This window comes from Meleagris gallopavo, chromosome Z (genome assembly GCF_905368555.1).
Source record: "Meleagris gallopavo chromosome Z, MGAL_WU_HG_1.1, whole genome shotgun sequence".
Taxonomy (NCBI): domain Eukaryota; kingdom Metazoa; phylum Chordata; class Aves; order Galliformes; family Phasianidae; genus Meleagris; species Meleagris gallopavo.
This window is the reverse complement of record NC_139435.1, coordinates 43,189,267-43,207,679: the sequence shown is the minus strand read 5'-3', so window position 1 is coordinate 43,207,679 and position 18,413 is coordinate 43,189,267. Positions and strand designations below refer to the sequence as shown.

General features: G+C 40.8%; 1 protein-coding gene across 1 annotated transcript; it reads right to left on the bottom strand.

Annotated features, from left to right (window-relative positions):
* Positions 1–5,984: 5,984 nt before the first annotated feature.
* Positions 5,985–16,900, bottom strand: NXNL2 (nucleoredoxin like 2). The gene is made up of 3 exons (XM_031557336.2): positions 16,825–16,900; positions 16,379–16,687; positions 5,985–7,654 (listed from the first exon to the last, which is right to left on the bottom strand). The coding sequence occupies exons 2-3, from the start codon at positions 16,678–16,680 to the stop codon at positions 7,486–7,488; spliced, it is 471 nt and encodes a 156-aa protein (XP_031413196.2). The 5' UTR covers positions 16,681–16,687; positions 16,825–16,900; the 3' UTR covers positions 5,985–7,485.
* Positions 16,901–18,413: the final 1,513 nt, after the last annotated feature.

The following is an 18,413-nucleotide window of genomic DNA, read 5'->3' as shown; positions in this document are numbered from 1 at the left end:
CTACCTCCCTCCTTCCAGATTCTCCATCTCTCATTCATGACACTGCTGTCCTTGACACAGTTCGTGATCCAGTTTTTGGCGTGGAATGGCCTGCTCCCATGGATCTCCCAGAAAATTTGTTAGTTTTGAATATTTACTAGGAGACTTGGATAGATATGGTGCCTGCACACATGACTTGAGCAGAGCCAAAGGTTTGAAGTTTTGTGATTGTCCATTTGACCATATGGGGTTTTTTGAGCAAATTTTGTTCATTTTCAGAGAATGTTCCACTATCATCAGTACAGGATGACTTGAAACTAGGATTTTACTGTCTTGGCCCTATACCTGTTTCAGCTAAGAGTCCCAGTAACTTTATACAATTTCTTTCGTAATTGTAGTTTGAACTACTTCCACACAGAGAGGTTCAGTTTTCGTTTCTGTATGTGCAGTGCTTTTGCTTTGGTCTCTGCAAGTGATCTCTCCTGCACCACATGCAGTAAAATCCTCCAAATGTGTTCAGACTCATATGTGACCTTAAATGTGCAATTATTTAGATTTCAAAACAGATACCATTTAGAAAGGCAATGTCTGTTCTCCTAGAGTGTGACAGGATGTCAACTTCAAATCTAAACTGGAATACTGTTAATGTGAATTCTATGCTAGTGAGAGTTGTTAGTTCAAAGTGTCAGTGTGTTCTGCCAGCTGTCAGGAACTACAGGAAGGACACAGACATTAACTAAAGAGATAGGCTAATTTTATTGTTTATTTCAAATTAATACAAACAATAAAGCAGAGCCTATATTCAAAAGACATGCTTAACAATAAAGAAAATAAGAAAGGTAATACGTCTAATCATTACTACATGAGGTTAGCGATAGTGATTGACAAAGATACATCATCAACTGCCCTAATAGTTCACCATCATCCAGATCCGCAGTCGCTGGGGAGCCCAGGTTGCAGAGAGGATCTGGAGAACCAGTCCTGGCAATTGGGAAGTCTTATGGTCCACCCCATAGATGAGGTCTCCAGAGTCACTGAAAGCAGGTCCAGCCTCTAAACCACTGAATAAACATGTATGTGTAACAGACAGACAGAACATCTAGTTTTCTCCTTCTCCTGTTGGTTTTCACCCCAAAACATGGCCAGGGTTCAAGGAGGAGCCAAGGGCATTGTGCTATCTATTTTGGTGTACCACAGTCCTCTTTGGCAAGACTGTCTGCCCAGGCCCCCTGTAACATACTTAATTGGGTAATAAGTATTCCCTTGTGATCAAGTCAGATATCATTTGACCATAATTGTTACATACTAAGCATTGTAACAGAGATTCTGTAGATAAACACCACAATTTGCATACTCACCCTAATGTGGCAAAATATGGATTAAAATTACATGTGCAATATCCACTAGATATCCACTGTGAGTTTATGAGTTTCATTCACGGGCCAATTTTGATTTCAGGGCCTATTGTTCAGGCTCCAGCATTTCACAGTGAAAGCAGCGCTCTTTATAACCACAGATGAGTTGCAGCATTGAATATGGAACCAGGGAACAGAGGATGTGCGCATCAGTGTTGTCAATCAAATCAGGACTGGTACATTAGAATACAATCATGATCTCATATAATTCTCTTTGTCTGCCCTTCCAGTCTTTGTTCTTCTCACCACAAAGGACCACATGTAATGATAAACTTAGGCAGCTTTTGGAAAGAAGATACCTGGATTTATGTCAAGAAATTTTGCTTGGATGCAACTAACTTACAACAATTCAGCAGACCGCCTCAATGCACATATACTACATGGCATCACAAAATGTGCAGGTGTTGCACCAGCTTACTTGGAGTTCCACAGCACACTTCAAACCTATCAGTTTTAAGAGACAACATTTGCTGTTTTATTGTAACAGACATCAAGAGCAGAGATGCTGAGTCACAAAATCAGGAACACTAGTGTACCATTTGAGATTCAGAAAATTGTTTTCACTCTCAGTGTACAAGAGAAATATAACCAGTAGATAGATAGCTGCATAAATGAAACATGACAAAAAACATCATATTTTATGTCCAGGGAAGCAGGCTTATCTGTTAAGGAAGGACTGATCTTTAACCAGTACTGCTAGAATAGAAACCTGAGTACATTTGAAAACCAAACACGAATTACTTCCAAAGCACAGAACCCCACTAAGCATCCTCATTTTGAGACATACACCTATTTGAGTAAAGCCTTTTTTTTTTTTTTTTAAATAACAATTTTGATTGAAGGATAATGCTGATAAATTTAATGTTTACACAGGAATCATACACTTCTAAGTCTGAACATAGTTTTCTTCGACACTCTGTGCATGCATTTGAGATTATTAGCATGAGAAGGAGAGGAAAGGATTACTTGCTGACTATGCAAGTAGTAAAATAATCTTTTGTTATACTATAGTATCTATTCATTTATGAGCATCTTACAAATCTACATAGGTACAATTAGTGTTCAGCATAGTACAGACATTTTTAGGTCAGTAGTAGTATCTATCCACTACCTGCCTGCACAGTTTTATCTGTTTGAATCATCAGGACTCATATCTGGTTCCCACTGTTGCAGAAGTCCAAGAACACTCCTGAACTGAATTAGTCCAATTGGAAATATTTCTTTGGAATTTTACCACTGTGATTAAATTGCAATAATTTTTTTCTTTTTTTGGAGGGGGGGGCATGGAGAGCAGTTCCTATAGGAATTCCTTCAGTTCACAATGGCTGCCTCCAGAGTGTCATGAATTGTATTGAAATTGGTTTAGGGAAATGTAAGTGACACTGTGGAGGTAAAAAAATTAAATCAGTCTTTGGGTTTAGTCAGCTATATGTCCATCTTCATAGAAACAGTCAGAAGAAAATGTAGGTTTGCCCATTTATTACCTTCATGGAGAACATGGAATGTCTAGAGCGACTCTTATCAGTGTATGGCTTTAACAAGTCATGCTAAATAGCAAAATGAGGTTGTGCACAGTCTGGAAATATTAGGAAAAGCAAAAGGTATGAGCTGATACTTTTTTTCCTAAAAAAATTGCTTGCAATCTACTCTTTCCTCTGACTGCACAAAGAGCTACTGATACTTCATTTTGTATTTACTCTCAGTTGAAATGCAAAATGAAAGACTAAAATCCTATTAAAAGAAATTCAAGAAATCTTTAGAGCATTTAAAGAAACTTCCAAGGGGGAAATATGCATTTTAGATTATTATTCTTTAGCCCAAACTGAAAATTACACACTTCAGGTATGATGGAAAATATGTTGCTTTTTCCCATTCGCAGAGAAAATGCAAATAAACTACTATTTTCTGTTTAGATTATTTGTCACGGTCCCATCATATTCTGGCATAATACTCGTAGTTTTCTTTTGAGAGTTCCCAGAGCAATCATAGATAAGAGTTACAAAGGCTAAAATCTGACTGTAAGCCTGAATACTCCTTTAATTGCAAGTCATGCAAAAGATGGCAATACCAACTCTTTCAGGCATGCAACTTTGAGGCAGCCTCTGATAAACTAAGAGAAAAAAAGACTTTCTGCTGGCCTTGTATTTAGTACTACTGTACTAAATTCTAGTACTATTGTACTGCATTCTAGTAAACTATGTAAAATGTATAAGTAACTCAGTAGTTCTTTATTGCTTTATTAATCTATTTTACACATCTGTGCTCAGTAATAACAGTAGCCATAATGTGTAGGCAACAGGAATTGGAAATGAGATGTTGCATTAAGAACCCAACATATCTGACTTCACATGCATCAAAGATCCTTACTTTTGATTCTAAAACATAATTCCAGGGCAATAAAAGATTCTCAGTTGTCAGATGTATCCAGCATTTCAGAAGTTGTTTGGAAAGAAATGTGATTGTCAGCCACAGGAATTGCCTCTAGCTGGCAAAAACTACAGGTCGCATGGTAGGCACATTTCAACCCTACATAAAGCATCATCAGTTGGAACTTAACAAAAAAACCAACACTTCCACTTTAGTCATGTGAACCTTGTCTTAAACGTAAGATCCGTAAGATCTGAAAATAAAACGCAATGTTTTGTCAAATAAAGTAAAATTAACATACCATTTATAATCTAATGGTTACTTGTTATTTTCTTTTTTTTTTAAGTGGATATAGGTTAATCAAGCTTTTAGTGTCTAGATCCAATGAGAAACTATTATTTGCATTAACAGCTAAATGATATATGACTTAACAAGACTGAAAATGTTCTGAAACTTGATCAATGAACTGCATTTTACTCCAGTGCACAGAAAACGATGACTTGGCATTTTCTACTTGGTTCACTACTACTATTTCACACAAACCAAAAACAAGTAGCTGTTAGAACTTAAATGGATTATACTCACAGGCAAACATAACTAATTTGATGATCATAAAGAATTCAATTATAACCTTCAGGTATGCATGTGTGATTCTGTTTTTACCTGAACATAGATGTTAGACAAACTCAGTAGTTCTATCTTAGTCTGCATTGGAGATATTCAAGACCCACCTCGATACCTATCTGTGCAGCCTGACCTAGGGAGCCTGCTTTGGCAGGCTAGATGATCTCTAGGGGTCCTTCCACCCTCTACAACTCTGACTCTTCTTCAAGCCGGCTAGCAGCATAGCAGGAGAGGTGCTGTCAAACAGCATTCAAGTAATGTATCGCCAACAACATTTTTTGCTAAGTTAGTGCTTGCTTAGAGCCCTTTTCTGCAAACCATATACGCACATGGCTAAATTCTTATGACCAGTGCAGCAAGATGAACACAAGCTTAGCTGAGCATAGAACTCCCTCATTTTCATTGTTTCAGTTTCTGTTTTGAGTGTCTCTATTAATGTACGGGAAACTGCCCACAGAGCATAGTTTTACATCTTCTATGTGTAAGATGTTGGTTAAAATGTCAACCAACAGTATTTACAGTAACAACACTGCAAGAAAAAGATGAGATCAAGAGAAATTAATTTTGTACAGCATAAATCAGTTTGCTAATTTGAAAATGTATATACATATATTATACCTCTGTGAAAGTCAAGTGTTCAGCATTTGCAATAGAAAAACAGCCCTAAAGGGTTAGTCAGTAAATAGGTAACTTTGGTGATTAAGGCTAAATTAATTGCTGTGATACTAAGAAAGAAATTAAAATCCAGAAGAATTAAAAATGAATTCATGTCTATAATGCCAATAGAGAAAATGCTTGAAGACTAGTATTTGAGATTATTAGTGGAAAGAATTATGCGTGGGATGCTTACACCTTGAGCAGATAAATATTCTATCACAATGCACAGCACTGGTAAGCAATCTTTTAATATTTATTTATTGAATGGGAACATAACATATATATTTGTAGATTTTTTTTTTTTTAAGGTTGACAACAGCAGCTCTTCAGAAAGAACGCCAAGCAGGTAGTAGGGCTGTACAAGATGGAGAATTATAGAAATAGTATTTGAACAAAGACATCAGTTTCATCTGCTGTGATAATGTCTATATATCCCTGATACTACACTTCACGTGAATATACAAATGGTATAATTAGTGGTAATGTAAGAGACTACAGCATTAGCCACAGCTAGTCACCGCAGTCAATAAAAATCACTGTATGGATCAATTTACAAAGAATCAACTCACAATGCTTGCCATTTTCCTTAACAAAATGCTTCTCCATCAATTCAACATTGTGGGCTCAATCTCAACACATAGTGTTTCACAAAATTATTTACTAATAGAAACCCATATCTTGCCAGTTCAATGAAGGATCAGAGTTGTCATGGTTTTATCTCTAGCTCTGTGTCCATGATGGGACCAGCCCAAAAGGGCAAAGAAAGGAAAGGAATGAAAGGAAAAAAAAACCAACCAAACAGCAGCAACTTACTTTACTAATTTTAGTAACAAAATACAAGTCAATTGAGATTGAAGCTAATAAATATCAAGTAAAAGGGAGTGAGTTTCTGGAAACCCAAACTCTCTCATTTGCCAGGGAGCAAAAAAAGACAGTCTCAGGTGACTTCCAGTCAGTTTTATTTTTCCCTCTTCCCAGAGGACAGAATGAAAAAGCAAGTCTTCTGGGAATCGTGGTTCATTCTTCTCTTCCAATACAGCAGCATTAACTCTTTATCTCCCAGTGCACCACATGATGTTATGATCTGGAATACTGATAACAAACCACAAAACCATGACAAGCGTGCAGCTTCCATCAATGTGACCAAGCTATAGTCTATTGGTATACAGACATACATAACAATAACATATATATGTTGTCTCAACTTGTTGAGAAAAAGTGTTTGATATTCATTATATTTTGTCAGTAGCATTGAATAGTAGACAGTTGAAAGCTGCTAATGAATTTTACAGAAGCTATGGGAACATTTCAATGAATTCAGGTGTCAATATACTGGTAAGTCTGGTTTCCAATGGACACGCTCAAAATAGTAACAAACCTTTACTGTTATCTCAGTGAGATCTGCTCCTGCTAACTCACAAAGTGCTGCCAATAAGCAATTTTCTAATACCCTGTATTTCCTCTACATCAGACATCTATTAATTTAATGCAAGTGAATCATAATTCTGATACTGCAAATACTGATGTGCAAAACTATCAAAATCAAAACAATGAAGTACATACAGAACAGCTTTATGTGGAAAGTCTGTGTGCAGTTACAGAGCTATAACCTCTTTGGGATTACAGCAATGTGGTGAACAGCTTACACAATTTGAGTGCTGCAACAGATGGACACAGGCTCTTAGGAAGCACAGGATGGGGCAGCAAAGAGGAAATATCCACATCCATCCATCACTCCACATGAGAGCAGATGAAGTTCTGGCAGCTATGTACTTTCAGAACAGGTCAAGAGACTACAAACCCAAATAGCAGGCAAACTAACATAGGTGCTCTTGTAGTGTGTACTGCTACAGATTATGTGACCAAGAAGAAGCAGTACCAAATTTAAAATTCCAGAGATAAAGAAAACCCAGCAACTTACATAAACACCACCCACAAAAAGTATGCTATCAGTACTTGAACATTAAACAGGTGTATTTTAATCATGTCATTTACAGATTAGACTGTTAAAATAGAGAAGACTTCAGATTTGTATACTTTAAATATTTATTAAAGCAAACAATTTTGCTGATAGAATGTGTTTATCATTAGAAAAGATTGACAACAGAAATAGCTTCATGGATATATTTTGTACAGATTTTGCAGAATAAGATATTTGCATAGATTTCACAGTGCTTCTTTACTGTCTAAAATAGCTTAACTTCCTGAAATACTTCAGTATTATTAGGAACGCTTTGGTTTGTACTGACTACAGTAGATAAAACAATACAAATAAAATAGACATTTTATGACTTAATGGAATAATCTTCAAGTCAAAAACAAACTCTTTTTTCAAACAAAATTAAATAATACAGCCTTACTCTTCTTGTTCCGAAGATCACAAAAATTGTTCAAAAGCGCTACAAAATCTCCATGATGGCCTGTTTTGCTTGTCAACTTCTATTTAGCTAGAAAAATTCTGAAATATATCCGCGCCCTCAAGCCAGTTCTGAAAACAGGATAGCCCTTTGTCTCTGATCTGTTTTCTTCCTTTGTCAGTAATGACTTCTCCAGTTTGTTTCACAATCACCAGTTTAGGAATTGCTGTTATGTTGTATTTCTTCTTCAGATCACTGAGAGAAAAAAGTTAAATATAAAGACATCATTAGGGATCATTCTAGGAAAACACCTAATTTCTTGTGAAAAGTACGCTGATAACTACATGTGGCAGAGCAGAAGCAATGACTGTCCAGACTCTGAAGAGTTTGAGGCATAGCACTGGGTAGTGTGGAGAGATTGAGAAGGCCCAACCAGAACTGAGCATTTACCTGGTGAAAATTAGTTAAGGGAGCTAGGAGAGATGAAGCAACCTTCCCATCACTGCTCTTCACCACTGTCTGTAGCCTCCAGAGAAGTTGAAATTGAATCTTATGGACTATAAAGAGATCAATTATAGTGTGACATATCCTTCCGCCCCATTTTTATTAGCCAGAACCAGTTGTCTCTTTTTGCTGGCTAGGAGGAAATACTTTACTTAAATCAGCATAAGCTATTTATTCCAGTATAGAAATATTGTAATAAATCAAATCTGTAAAAGAGCACGGTACATAATACTTTAAGCAGGAAAAAAAAACCAACAGAAAAACGCATTAAATTCCTTCAATGACACAAGCTGAAATCTCAACAGAAGACAAACTGGTAATATGTGGCCTTTTTTGCCAACAGTGATCATTTCTTGAAATCAGGATATGGAAAAATCTGACAGATTACAAATAACTATCTTGCAGTCAACTGTTTCCTAAGAAAACAGTTAAACTGCAGGTGAAAAAATTAAAAAGCCATACAGCAGCAATGCTCCGTACTGATGGACCAAGTAACTCAAGAAAAACTAGAGACGACTTCTGAAGGACAGAAAGACACAAAATCACAGAACTGCAGGGGCTGGAAGGGACCTCAAGAGATCATTTAGTCCAACCCCCCTGCCAAAGCAGGCTTCCTAGACCAGGCAGCACAGACAGGCATCCAGGTGAGTCTTGAACATCTCCAGAGGAGACTCCACAGCCTCTGTGGGCAGCCTGTTCCAGTGCTCCATCACCTTTACTGTGAAGAAGTTCTTACACACATTTGTGCAGAACTTCCTATGCTCCAGTTTGTGGCCCCTTGTTCTATCATCATATGCCACTGGAAAGAGCATGGCCTCATCCCTTTGCCTCCCACAGCTTAGATATTTACAGACATTGATCAGACCCCCCCCTCAGTCTTCTTTTCTCATGGCTGGACTGGCCCAGGACTCTCAGCCTTTCCACGTAAGAGAGGTATCCAGGCCATTTATCATCTTTGGGGCCCTCTGCTGGACTCTTTCCAGCAGAGTTTTTTTTTGTACGGAGAAGACCAAACCTGGACACAGTACTCCAGGTGAGGCCTCACCAGGGCAGAATAGAGAGGGAGAACCACCTCCCTTCACCTGCTGGCCATGTTTGTTTGTTTTTTTTTTTCTTTTTTTAAATGCACAGCAGGATGCCATTGACCTTCTTGGCCACCAGGACACACCACTGGCTCATGGCCAATCTTCCATCGACCAGACATCCAGGTCCCTCTCTGCAGAGCTCCTCTCCAGCAAATCATCTTCCAACCTGTACAGGTGCATGCTGTTATTCCTCTACACTTGCTTTTGTTAAACCTCATCTGGGTCCTCCCTGCCCAGCTCTCCAGCCTATTCAGATCTCGCTGAATGGCAGCACAGCCTTCTGGTGTGTCAGCCATTCCTCCCAGCTTCGTATCACAGCATCCCCTCATCAAGGTCATTGATGAAGGTGCTGAACTAGGCTGGACTCAGAACCAACCCCTGGGGAATACAGGCTTCCAACTGGACTCTGCACCACCAATCACAACCCTCTAAGCTTGGCCAGTCAGCCAGTTCTCAACCCACCCCTCCATCCACTCACCTATTGCACACTTCCTCAGCTTCATTATAAGGATGTTGTGGGAGCCATTATCAAACGCCTTGCTGAAATCCAAGTAGACTGCATCCACTGCTCTCTCCCCATCCATCCAGCCAGCGATGACACTGTAGAAGACTACCAGGTTGGTCAAGCATGACCTCCCTCTGGTGAACCCATGCTGACTACTCCTGATAACCTTCTTCTCCTCCTATTGCTTTGAGGAGATGTCCAGAACAAACTATACCATCATGTTTCCATGGACAGAAATGAGGCTGACTGGCCTGTAGTTTCCTGGATCCTCCTTCTTGCCCTTTTTGAAAACTGGAGTGACAGTGGCTATCCTCCAGCCTTCAGGCACCTCTCCCATTCTCCAAGAATGCTCAAAGATGGTTCGGCAATCACCTCTGCCAGCTCCTTCAGCCCACGTGGATGCATCTTAGGGTGCCTAGGGATTTATGTACACTGATGTTGCCTAGACACTCTCAGACCATCTCCTCCCTCACCAAAGGGAAGCCGTCCATTCCCCAGACTCTCTCACTTACCTTCAGGGTCCAAGATTCCCAAGGAGGAGTCTTTTCAGTAACAACAGAAGCAAAGAATGCATTCAGTATCTCCGCCTTCTCAGCATCCCAATTCCAGAACAACACCCTTGTTTAGTAGGGAACCACATTTTCCCCTAGTCTTCCTTTTACTGTTGACATACATTAAAAAGCCTTCCTTATTATCCTTTATCTCCTTTGCCAGATTCAAGTCCAGGTGAGCTTTAGCCTTCCTCACTACATCCCCAAAGGGCCTGACAACATTCCTATATTCTTCCCAAGCAGTCAGACTCTTTTCCCACATTTCATGTACCTTCTTCCCTTTGGGTTTATGTATGCACTCCTTGCTCATCCACACAGGTCTCCTGCCAACTTTCCCTGATTTCTTACTCATATGGATGCACTGATCCTGAGCTTGGAAGAAGAGCTGTTTAAATGCTGATCAGCTCTCACAGGCCCCCTTACCCTCTGACACCCTAGCCCACAGGATAGCTCCAAGTAGGCCCTGAAAGAGATCAAAGTTGGCTCTCCTAAAATCCAGGGTAGCAATCCTACCTTTTGGTTTGCTTCTTCCACTCTAGATGCTGAACTCCATCATCTCTTGATCACTACATCCAAGGTGCCCCTGACCTTCATTTCCCTAACAAGCCCATCCTTATTAGTAAGAACAAGGCCCCCTCTCCTCATCAGTTCCTCCACCACCTGCATCAGAATGTTATCTTCAACAAAGTGCAGGAACTGTCAGAACCACACATACCTGGCCATGTTGCTTATCCAACAAATATCTGGATAATTGAAGTCCCCCATAAGAACTAGTGCCTGTGATCATGAGGCTACTTCCAGCTGCTTGTAGAAGCCGTCATTCACTTCCTCCTCTTGATCAGGGGGCCTATAATACTCACCCAAAACAGTGTCACCCATATTAGCCTCTTAATTCTCAGCCACAAGCTCTGCACTGCTACATAACCCACCCCCAGGTGGAGTTCAATATATTCTAGCTGCTCTTTCACATAAAGAGCAACTCCACCATCCTGCCTAGCCAAGGATCATGAATCTCCAACCACCCTGGCACATGCAAGGCCATCAACCTCCACATATAATATTAGATCAGGCTGCCCAAGGCCCCATCCAATCTGGCTTTGAACACCTTCAGGCAGCCTGTTCCAGCACCTCACCACTCTCTCTGCAAAGAACTTGCCCATGACATCCAACCTAAATCTTCCCTCCATCAACTTAAAAACATTTCCCCTTGTCCTCACAAGAGCAGAGTCAAGGGGGACAATCACCACCCTGTCCCTGCTGGACACCCCTCTTCTAATGGAGCACAGGATACCATTTGCTTTCTGAGCTGCAAGGACACACTGCTGGCTCATGTTACCTTTTTCATCCATCAGGACTCCCAGATCCTTCTCTCCTTCCAGTCTGTATAGATGCCTGGGATTCCTCTGGCCAAAGAGCAAAACCTTGCACTTTGCTGTGTTGAACCTCATTAGGTTCATCCAGGCTCACCTTTCAAGCCTGTTGAGGTCCCTCTGAATGGCATCCCTTCCTTCCACCATGTCAACCGCACCACTCAGCTTGGTGTCATCAGCAAACTTGCTGAGGGTACACTTGATTCAATCATTGATGCCATTGATTAAGATGTTAAAGAGCACCAGTGCCAAGACAGACCCCTGGGGGACGCCGCTCATTACCAGCCTCCACCTGGACATAGAGCCATTGATGACCACCCTCTGTCTGTGGCCTTTCAACCAGTTTCTTATCCATCAAGTGGTCCACCCATCAAATCCACATCCCTCCAATTTGGAGATAAGGATGTGGTGGGGGACCATGTCAAAGGCCTTGCTCAAGTCCAGGTAAATGACATCGGTCGCCTCTCCCTTGTCCACCAATGTCATCACTCAGATTGGTTAAGCATGACCTTCCCCTGAAGAAGCCATGCTGGCTGTCTCAGATCACATGTTCATTAGCACAGGCATTAGCATGTTAGACATTATCTGTTCTCACTGAAATAAGGAGAAGCCTCTAAAATCCTACATGAAATACAGGACCAGAGAAAGCATTCTTGAAATGTGTCTTTCCTTCTCATTTTTTAGCAAGAAAAAACCTTAAACAGGTAACGAATGCTGCTTTGCCAGGTAGTTAGCAGCAACTTTTAGTACAGGAAAAATAGTAAGATCTAGCAACACAGGCTTATTCAGACAACTCTGAAATAAAAACAAGCTACCAAGGATACCCAGAGACTGTTTTCAAATCTCCTAAAATGGTACCAAAAAAAAAAAAAACAACCCAAAGCAAATTCATGTAAGGAGAGTGTAAAAGGTTATCATCTCATATCAGTGCTAAGATAAAGAAGATGGAAAATGCACTATATTGCTTCAGAGACAATCAAATAGTTTATGATGCCTAACACAACTGTAGAACAGACAGAACTGTGGAAACTGAAGGTAATTTGCCATTGAGACTGGAAATAACAAACAGTTTGCTTTCCTAAGGGAATGTGTACCCCGGCACAATATCTTGTTTATGCAGCCCTGGACAGAAGGTTGCTTGCATCAAACCAGACTGAAGCATGCACAGATTCTGCTTATATTTGTGTGTAGGTGGTTGTACGACTAGACTTGAAGAACGCTCAGGAATTGATCTGCAGATATCACTTCTTTATCACCATGGATGTGTTAGAGGTGTTTATAAAAGCATTTTAAAGCCTGGTTAGATCACCTATGGGGATCTCAGATGCTGTGACTCAACTGTACAAAGAACACAGGCACCATCAAATGAACTTACAATGACAATTTAATCACTAGCCATAAGCAGAAACATCCTGTGCCTCAAAGGAAAACTCAATTTTCTCGCAATATATCGAAGTGATAAGTAATGACATTTTTAAATATCAGCTGAAAGAAGACATTCCCAGGTGAAGCCTACAAGTATGTACTGTTTCTCACTGAGAAGAGAAATCTAAAATCCAAATAGTCAAAGCTGAAAAGAAAGCTATAGAAAAGGATAGCTGGGGAAGACTAGATGAGTAGCCTTTTCACAGTTAAAGAATATTTTAGCAAAATCCTTGAAACTGTTACTTTTTGGCCATGCAAGATGGCCAACATAACACAAGATGACAACCTTCATTCACATACGAAATACGAAAAGATGAGAAACATTATTTAAGGATCCTGGAAGTCTCTGAAGTTTGTTAGGCCTTGATTTTTAGGAGAATCTTATCAAGGAATGTTTCCGAGGATACAAAGATTTTACAGTATCACGTACTGATTTTAGACTACGGTAGAGCCTATTTCCTTCATAGAAACCGACACAGTACTAAGATTTGCATTTGGGGCTAGAACAGTATTGGTAACAACACGCAAGTGTTTTACCTATTGCTAAGCAGTATACTTACACAGTCAAGTCTGTGTTTGTCATACTGTCCTCCCAGTGAGGAAGCTGAGGATGGGCAAGAGCCTGGTAAAGGACATGGCTGAGAAAGTAACTGATCAGAGGAATCTCCCAAACCACATGACAGAGTCAGCAATAAAAGCTGGGAGGAAGAAGGAGAAAGTGGGGGGACATTTAGATTTCACTGGCATTGTCATCTTCTCATCATGTATAATGAATTCTTGTTTCTCTGCAAATGGCTCAATAAGTGCCTGCTGATAGGATGTAGCAACTGAATTCCTTATTTTGCTTTGTTTGAGGATGCAGTTGCACGCACTTTATCTTTTAATCTGTCTTTACTTCAACCCCACTTCAACAAGTTCCCTCCTCTCAGATTAATCCCCCAGCCTCCACTGCGGAGGTGGAATGGCAGTTAAGCAAATAAGCAGCAAGTGGTGCTTAGCTGCTTACGAGACTTAACTCCTAAAATAAGTGAATAATTTTATATGACAATTTAAGATTTATACATAAAAGGGTTCTTTAGAGACAGACAACACGTGACAAAGTTAATATCATAATGGAAACATACACAATACACTCATTCACTAGGTTAAAGTGATATTTAACAACCCTTCAGTTAACAGCCTTCACTTGTCCGGTATTTTTCTAGCAAAAGTACTTCCATCTTGCTATGCTGCTTCTAGTAGTATATGCTGTAACCCATAGCCCTGTGTATTTTCTTTCAGCAGTGAACTTTCTGCACTGTTAAGCATTAGTCGCTTAATGATATCAAAGATGCACGTTGTAAGAATGGGATTCAATTTTAGTATTCAGATTTGGGATCAGTTTAAACAGGTTACAACTCAGATGTACTTGCTTATAGACTTGCTTATAGATACTTCTCACTTGCGTTTTTCAGTTCCCCTTGACACACTTCTAAAGATGCTAGTCCACACTCAAGTCTAAAGTTTCTAATATAGAATGTAAGCATATCCTTCCTCTTCCCATTATTTGGGACTGTCTGAATTCTAGTTTTCACTGATGTAAATGAAATGAGTTTTCACTCATGTAAATGCCTGCCTACCTGTCAGCTTGTAACTGACCACAGCTAGCACACCACAGACAGCCACACAACGAATGTCTGATTTCATAGTAGGGTTAGGTATAAACAGAGCAGTCTCTTCACATAGCATAGTGAACACAGCAGTCCCTATTTACTAACATTTGTTGTTCATATATTCCCTTTTACTCCTCCTCTAACTCTCTTATTCCCATTCCTCTACTGCTCCTTTTTTTTCTAGAATGTCCCTGTCCCACCTCTGCAAGAACCCAAAGCCTATGCCTGCAGCAGCAAAATCAACATCAAAACTGCAAGCATTCAAACATCAGGAGTAATATTTCCTGCTAGTCATGTCATAGGTCATCTACTGCAGTAAAAGTAAACCTTTTGCCATCTCTGAGAAAACAGTCAGGACTGACAGCAGAGAAGAGTCCTGCTATGTATTTACTTTTTTGCTTCTCCACAGGAACTTACATTTTGTCCACTATCTTATAGGCTACTTCTAAATAGGAAGAAATTCAGGCCCATGAAATGTTGTACCTGTGTGAAAAGCTTTTTATCCAATTTCAAGTCAGCTCTTTTGTACTATAAGAGAACTGGTTTAAGTTGCAGATTTACGCACTCAAGTCACCAGCTAGCACACCAACTTCAATGTAGACTTTGAGAGAGAGCACAAGAGAGAAATCAACTTGAATGACTTACAATGGAATTTTTAGAAGGTTAATGAATAAAGATTAATAAATGCACAAAATGTTAAAATACCAACTTGATATAAGTTAAATTTAAAATTGTGTTCTTACTTAGAATTGAAATAAATGGCCAGAATTACATCTGGACAAGTTGGATGCACTTGTAAAATGTTTACAGTGATTCATAAATATCTCTGAAGCCGAACTGCCAGCTAATTCAACCTAAGCTTCTTAAGCATTTTCATGCGACTCTTTACAGTAAGCAAGAAACAACTTCAAAATCATTTTATTTTCCTATTTCTCCATACTTTGTTCTTCCATTATACATTTTGAACTCTAGTCTCACAGCTACCCCTGACTGCACAAACCATATTTCACTACAGGTATCTGCAGGTCACTAGAGACTGAAAAGCTGATTAGGTTGCCTCCATACATCCATTCCACATGACTTGGGCAAGTCATGGCACAGTTCGAAATAGAACCCTAATCCACTGACTCTGAAGCCGTAAGCACATTCCAGTGATCTATGCCAAACAGCTTGCTGGATGAAGTGACAAGGAATTCACCTGCTGCATCCCATCAGCAGACAGGAGAACAAGGTCATCACAGGTAACTGCTTCCTGGGAAGGCAAACACCATCACTTTGAATGCCCCTGCCTTCTTACCTCACCCCAGCTTTTACTACCACACACATGGTATGTGAAACACATTTGGCTATCATGGGTCAGCTCTCCTGGCTGTATTCTCTCCTGGTTCCTTACGCACTCCTGCTGTCAGGGCAGCAGAAGTAGAAAGGTCATTGACTTCGCTAAGCACTGCCCTGTAACAACTTAAAACATCTGTGTCCTATCACTGTTTTCATCAAAAATCCAAAGTACATTATCATGCACACCTCTATGAAGAAAATTAACTCCATCCCAGCCAAAACTATGGCAACAGTTTGCTCTCCCTTCAGTTCATCAGCAACGAGTTTTGCTACTCCTTCACTCTTATGTCTTTCCAGAGCAGTACCAAATCGGGAAACCCAGAACTATCGCTGTGCTGGAAAAGCCCTGGATAGAGAGCCAGCAGCAGCCTTGCCCAGAGGACAGGACGATAAAAGCAGCAGAGGCTGATGCGGCCAAAATCCCGCAGGACAGGAAGCGCGACCTGGAGCTGCCAGGGCACCAATCAGGGCTGCACAGGGGTCAGGCAGAGGTATGGGAAAGTCCTTATGCCGGAGAGGGGGATACGAGCCGGCCCCCGCGGTACTCACTGCTTGTAGGGGTCGTGGAAGGGCAGAGCCAGCCAGTCGCCGTGCATGGAGTGCATGTAGCCCACCATTTCCTCGGCGCTGTGGTCAGAGGAGATGAAGACGACCTCGAATGGCGCGGGCGGCTGGCTCTCCTCCAGCAGCTCCGTATAGAAGTCGCAGAGCACGGGGGTGAAGTCGCGACAGGGCGAGCACCAGCCGGCCGAAAAGTAGAGGCCTACGACCTTGTTCTGCAGTGCCTCCTCGGGGTCCACGCTGCGGCCGTCCTTGCTAACCAGCAGCCGCCCGCTGAACACATCCACCATGCTGCCTCTGAGGAGACACGGCGGAGCAAGGTGCGGCACAGGGGCGGTGAACGTGCACACTCCGAGGGCGGCACTGGGCTTGGGTACTCACGCCGTCTGGAGAAACATCTCGGCACGCATGCAACCCCCTCCAAACCCACACACCTTTACCATCAGCATCAGCGACACTACCACGAATTCGTCTTTCACGTCGGCTTTCCAGCTGTATACCCACCCCGCCCCCTGACAGACAGCAGAGCTGGCCAATGGTCGCGGCAGGAGGGCGTGGCCGCGCCCCTGTCCTGTACGTGCTGAGGGATGACGGACTCGAGGTGGTGGGCAGGGCCTGTGCCCGCAGGGCGGTGGGAGCCGTCCCCGAGAGGTGAAGGGCACTTTTTACCTGGGTGGAATTCGCATCCCCATCAGCTTTAGAAAACTTCTAAAGTTTGGTTAAAGGGACATGGTTGGGGGTGATAACCACACGTGGCACATTGTGTCGTGTTCAGTAATTGCACTGCATCCTGTTGGAAGAGAATATATCTTAAACCAAAACTGACCGATACAAGTGCTGCTATTTCTTTCGGATACTTCGAGCTTAAATTATAGAGCTACTATCACAGAAAACATCACACATTAAAACTGGCCTTTACAGTTGCTGGTCCTTTTTCAGCTGCAGAGCCACAAAAATCTTCTATTTTGGGAAAAGATAGAGTTGTGATCAACGTACATCATGACTGAAGTACCAAAAAACAATGTTAATCATAATAAGTATGATTATGTGTAGTTTGGCCGCAAAGTCCTCAGTGAAGGACTTACACAGATGTCTCCCAACCATCTGCCATCAGCTGTGAGAACTGCAATATCAGAAGTCAAATCATAGAATCATAGAATGGCCTGGGTTGAAAAGGACCACAGTGATAATCAAGTTTCAACCCACCTGCTATGTGCAGGGAAAATGTTCAGATCTAATCTGTTACAGGAAGAAACTGAGGACAGGCCCTCCCCCATTCCTTCTGAGGTCTCTTTGAAGTGTTCTTTTTCTCCCCTTGACTTAGTTACTCTCACCTTTTGTCTTGAGAGAACTAGAGAAGAAATCACTTAAAAAACTGAGGAGAAATAGCACTGCAGTATTTTTTCTATGTGTGTTTTTATAACTGTTTAGATGGATCAGTTTTGATTTGAGGCATGCATCCACATGTCAGTTTTCACTGCTTTTTTTCTCTTATTGCAGGAGTCAAGGATAATATCAATTAATTGCTAATGAAAAGACAGCTTGTTCTTGTGCAGAACTTAATGCACCTTTAAAAAAGCATAATTGAGAGCTTAGAATTATTATTCTTTTACAAATTATTTATGTATATTTAAATTAATCCTTTGGAATCGGGGCCTTTTTATTTATGATCTCGTATCTGACTAACTTGTAATCACTGTTCTATTATTTCACTGAATGAAAAAAAAGAATTACTGCATGGGCATTTGGAAAATGTTTTTGATTCAAGTATAGCTCTGATCCATTTTCATGGACTGCTTTTGGTTTCAAATCCAAGTGTCTTTTCAAAATCGAAGTAGCATTTGAAACAAACTAATCTCCATCTCTTATAAATCATTTCTCCAAATTTTGAATTCAGTTTTGTGGTATCCCCCTTTAGACTTCCACCTGATATCCAAAGGAGAAGATTAAAGTAGCTATGGGAAGTTATTTTTTAAAATGACACAGAAAGTAGGTTTAGCTAAACTGACCCTTCAGCTAATGC

Coding starts and splice junctions, on each gene's coding strand:
- NXNL2 (XM_031557336.2), bottom strand. CDS start 16,680: ATGGTGGATGTGTTCAGCGGGCGGCTGCTGGTTAGCAAGGACGGCCGC. Junction 7,655..16,378: donor TTCCACGACCCCTACAAGCA/GTGAGTACCGCG, acceptor TTTTTCTCTCAG/TGATCTGAAGAAGAAATACA.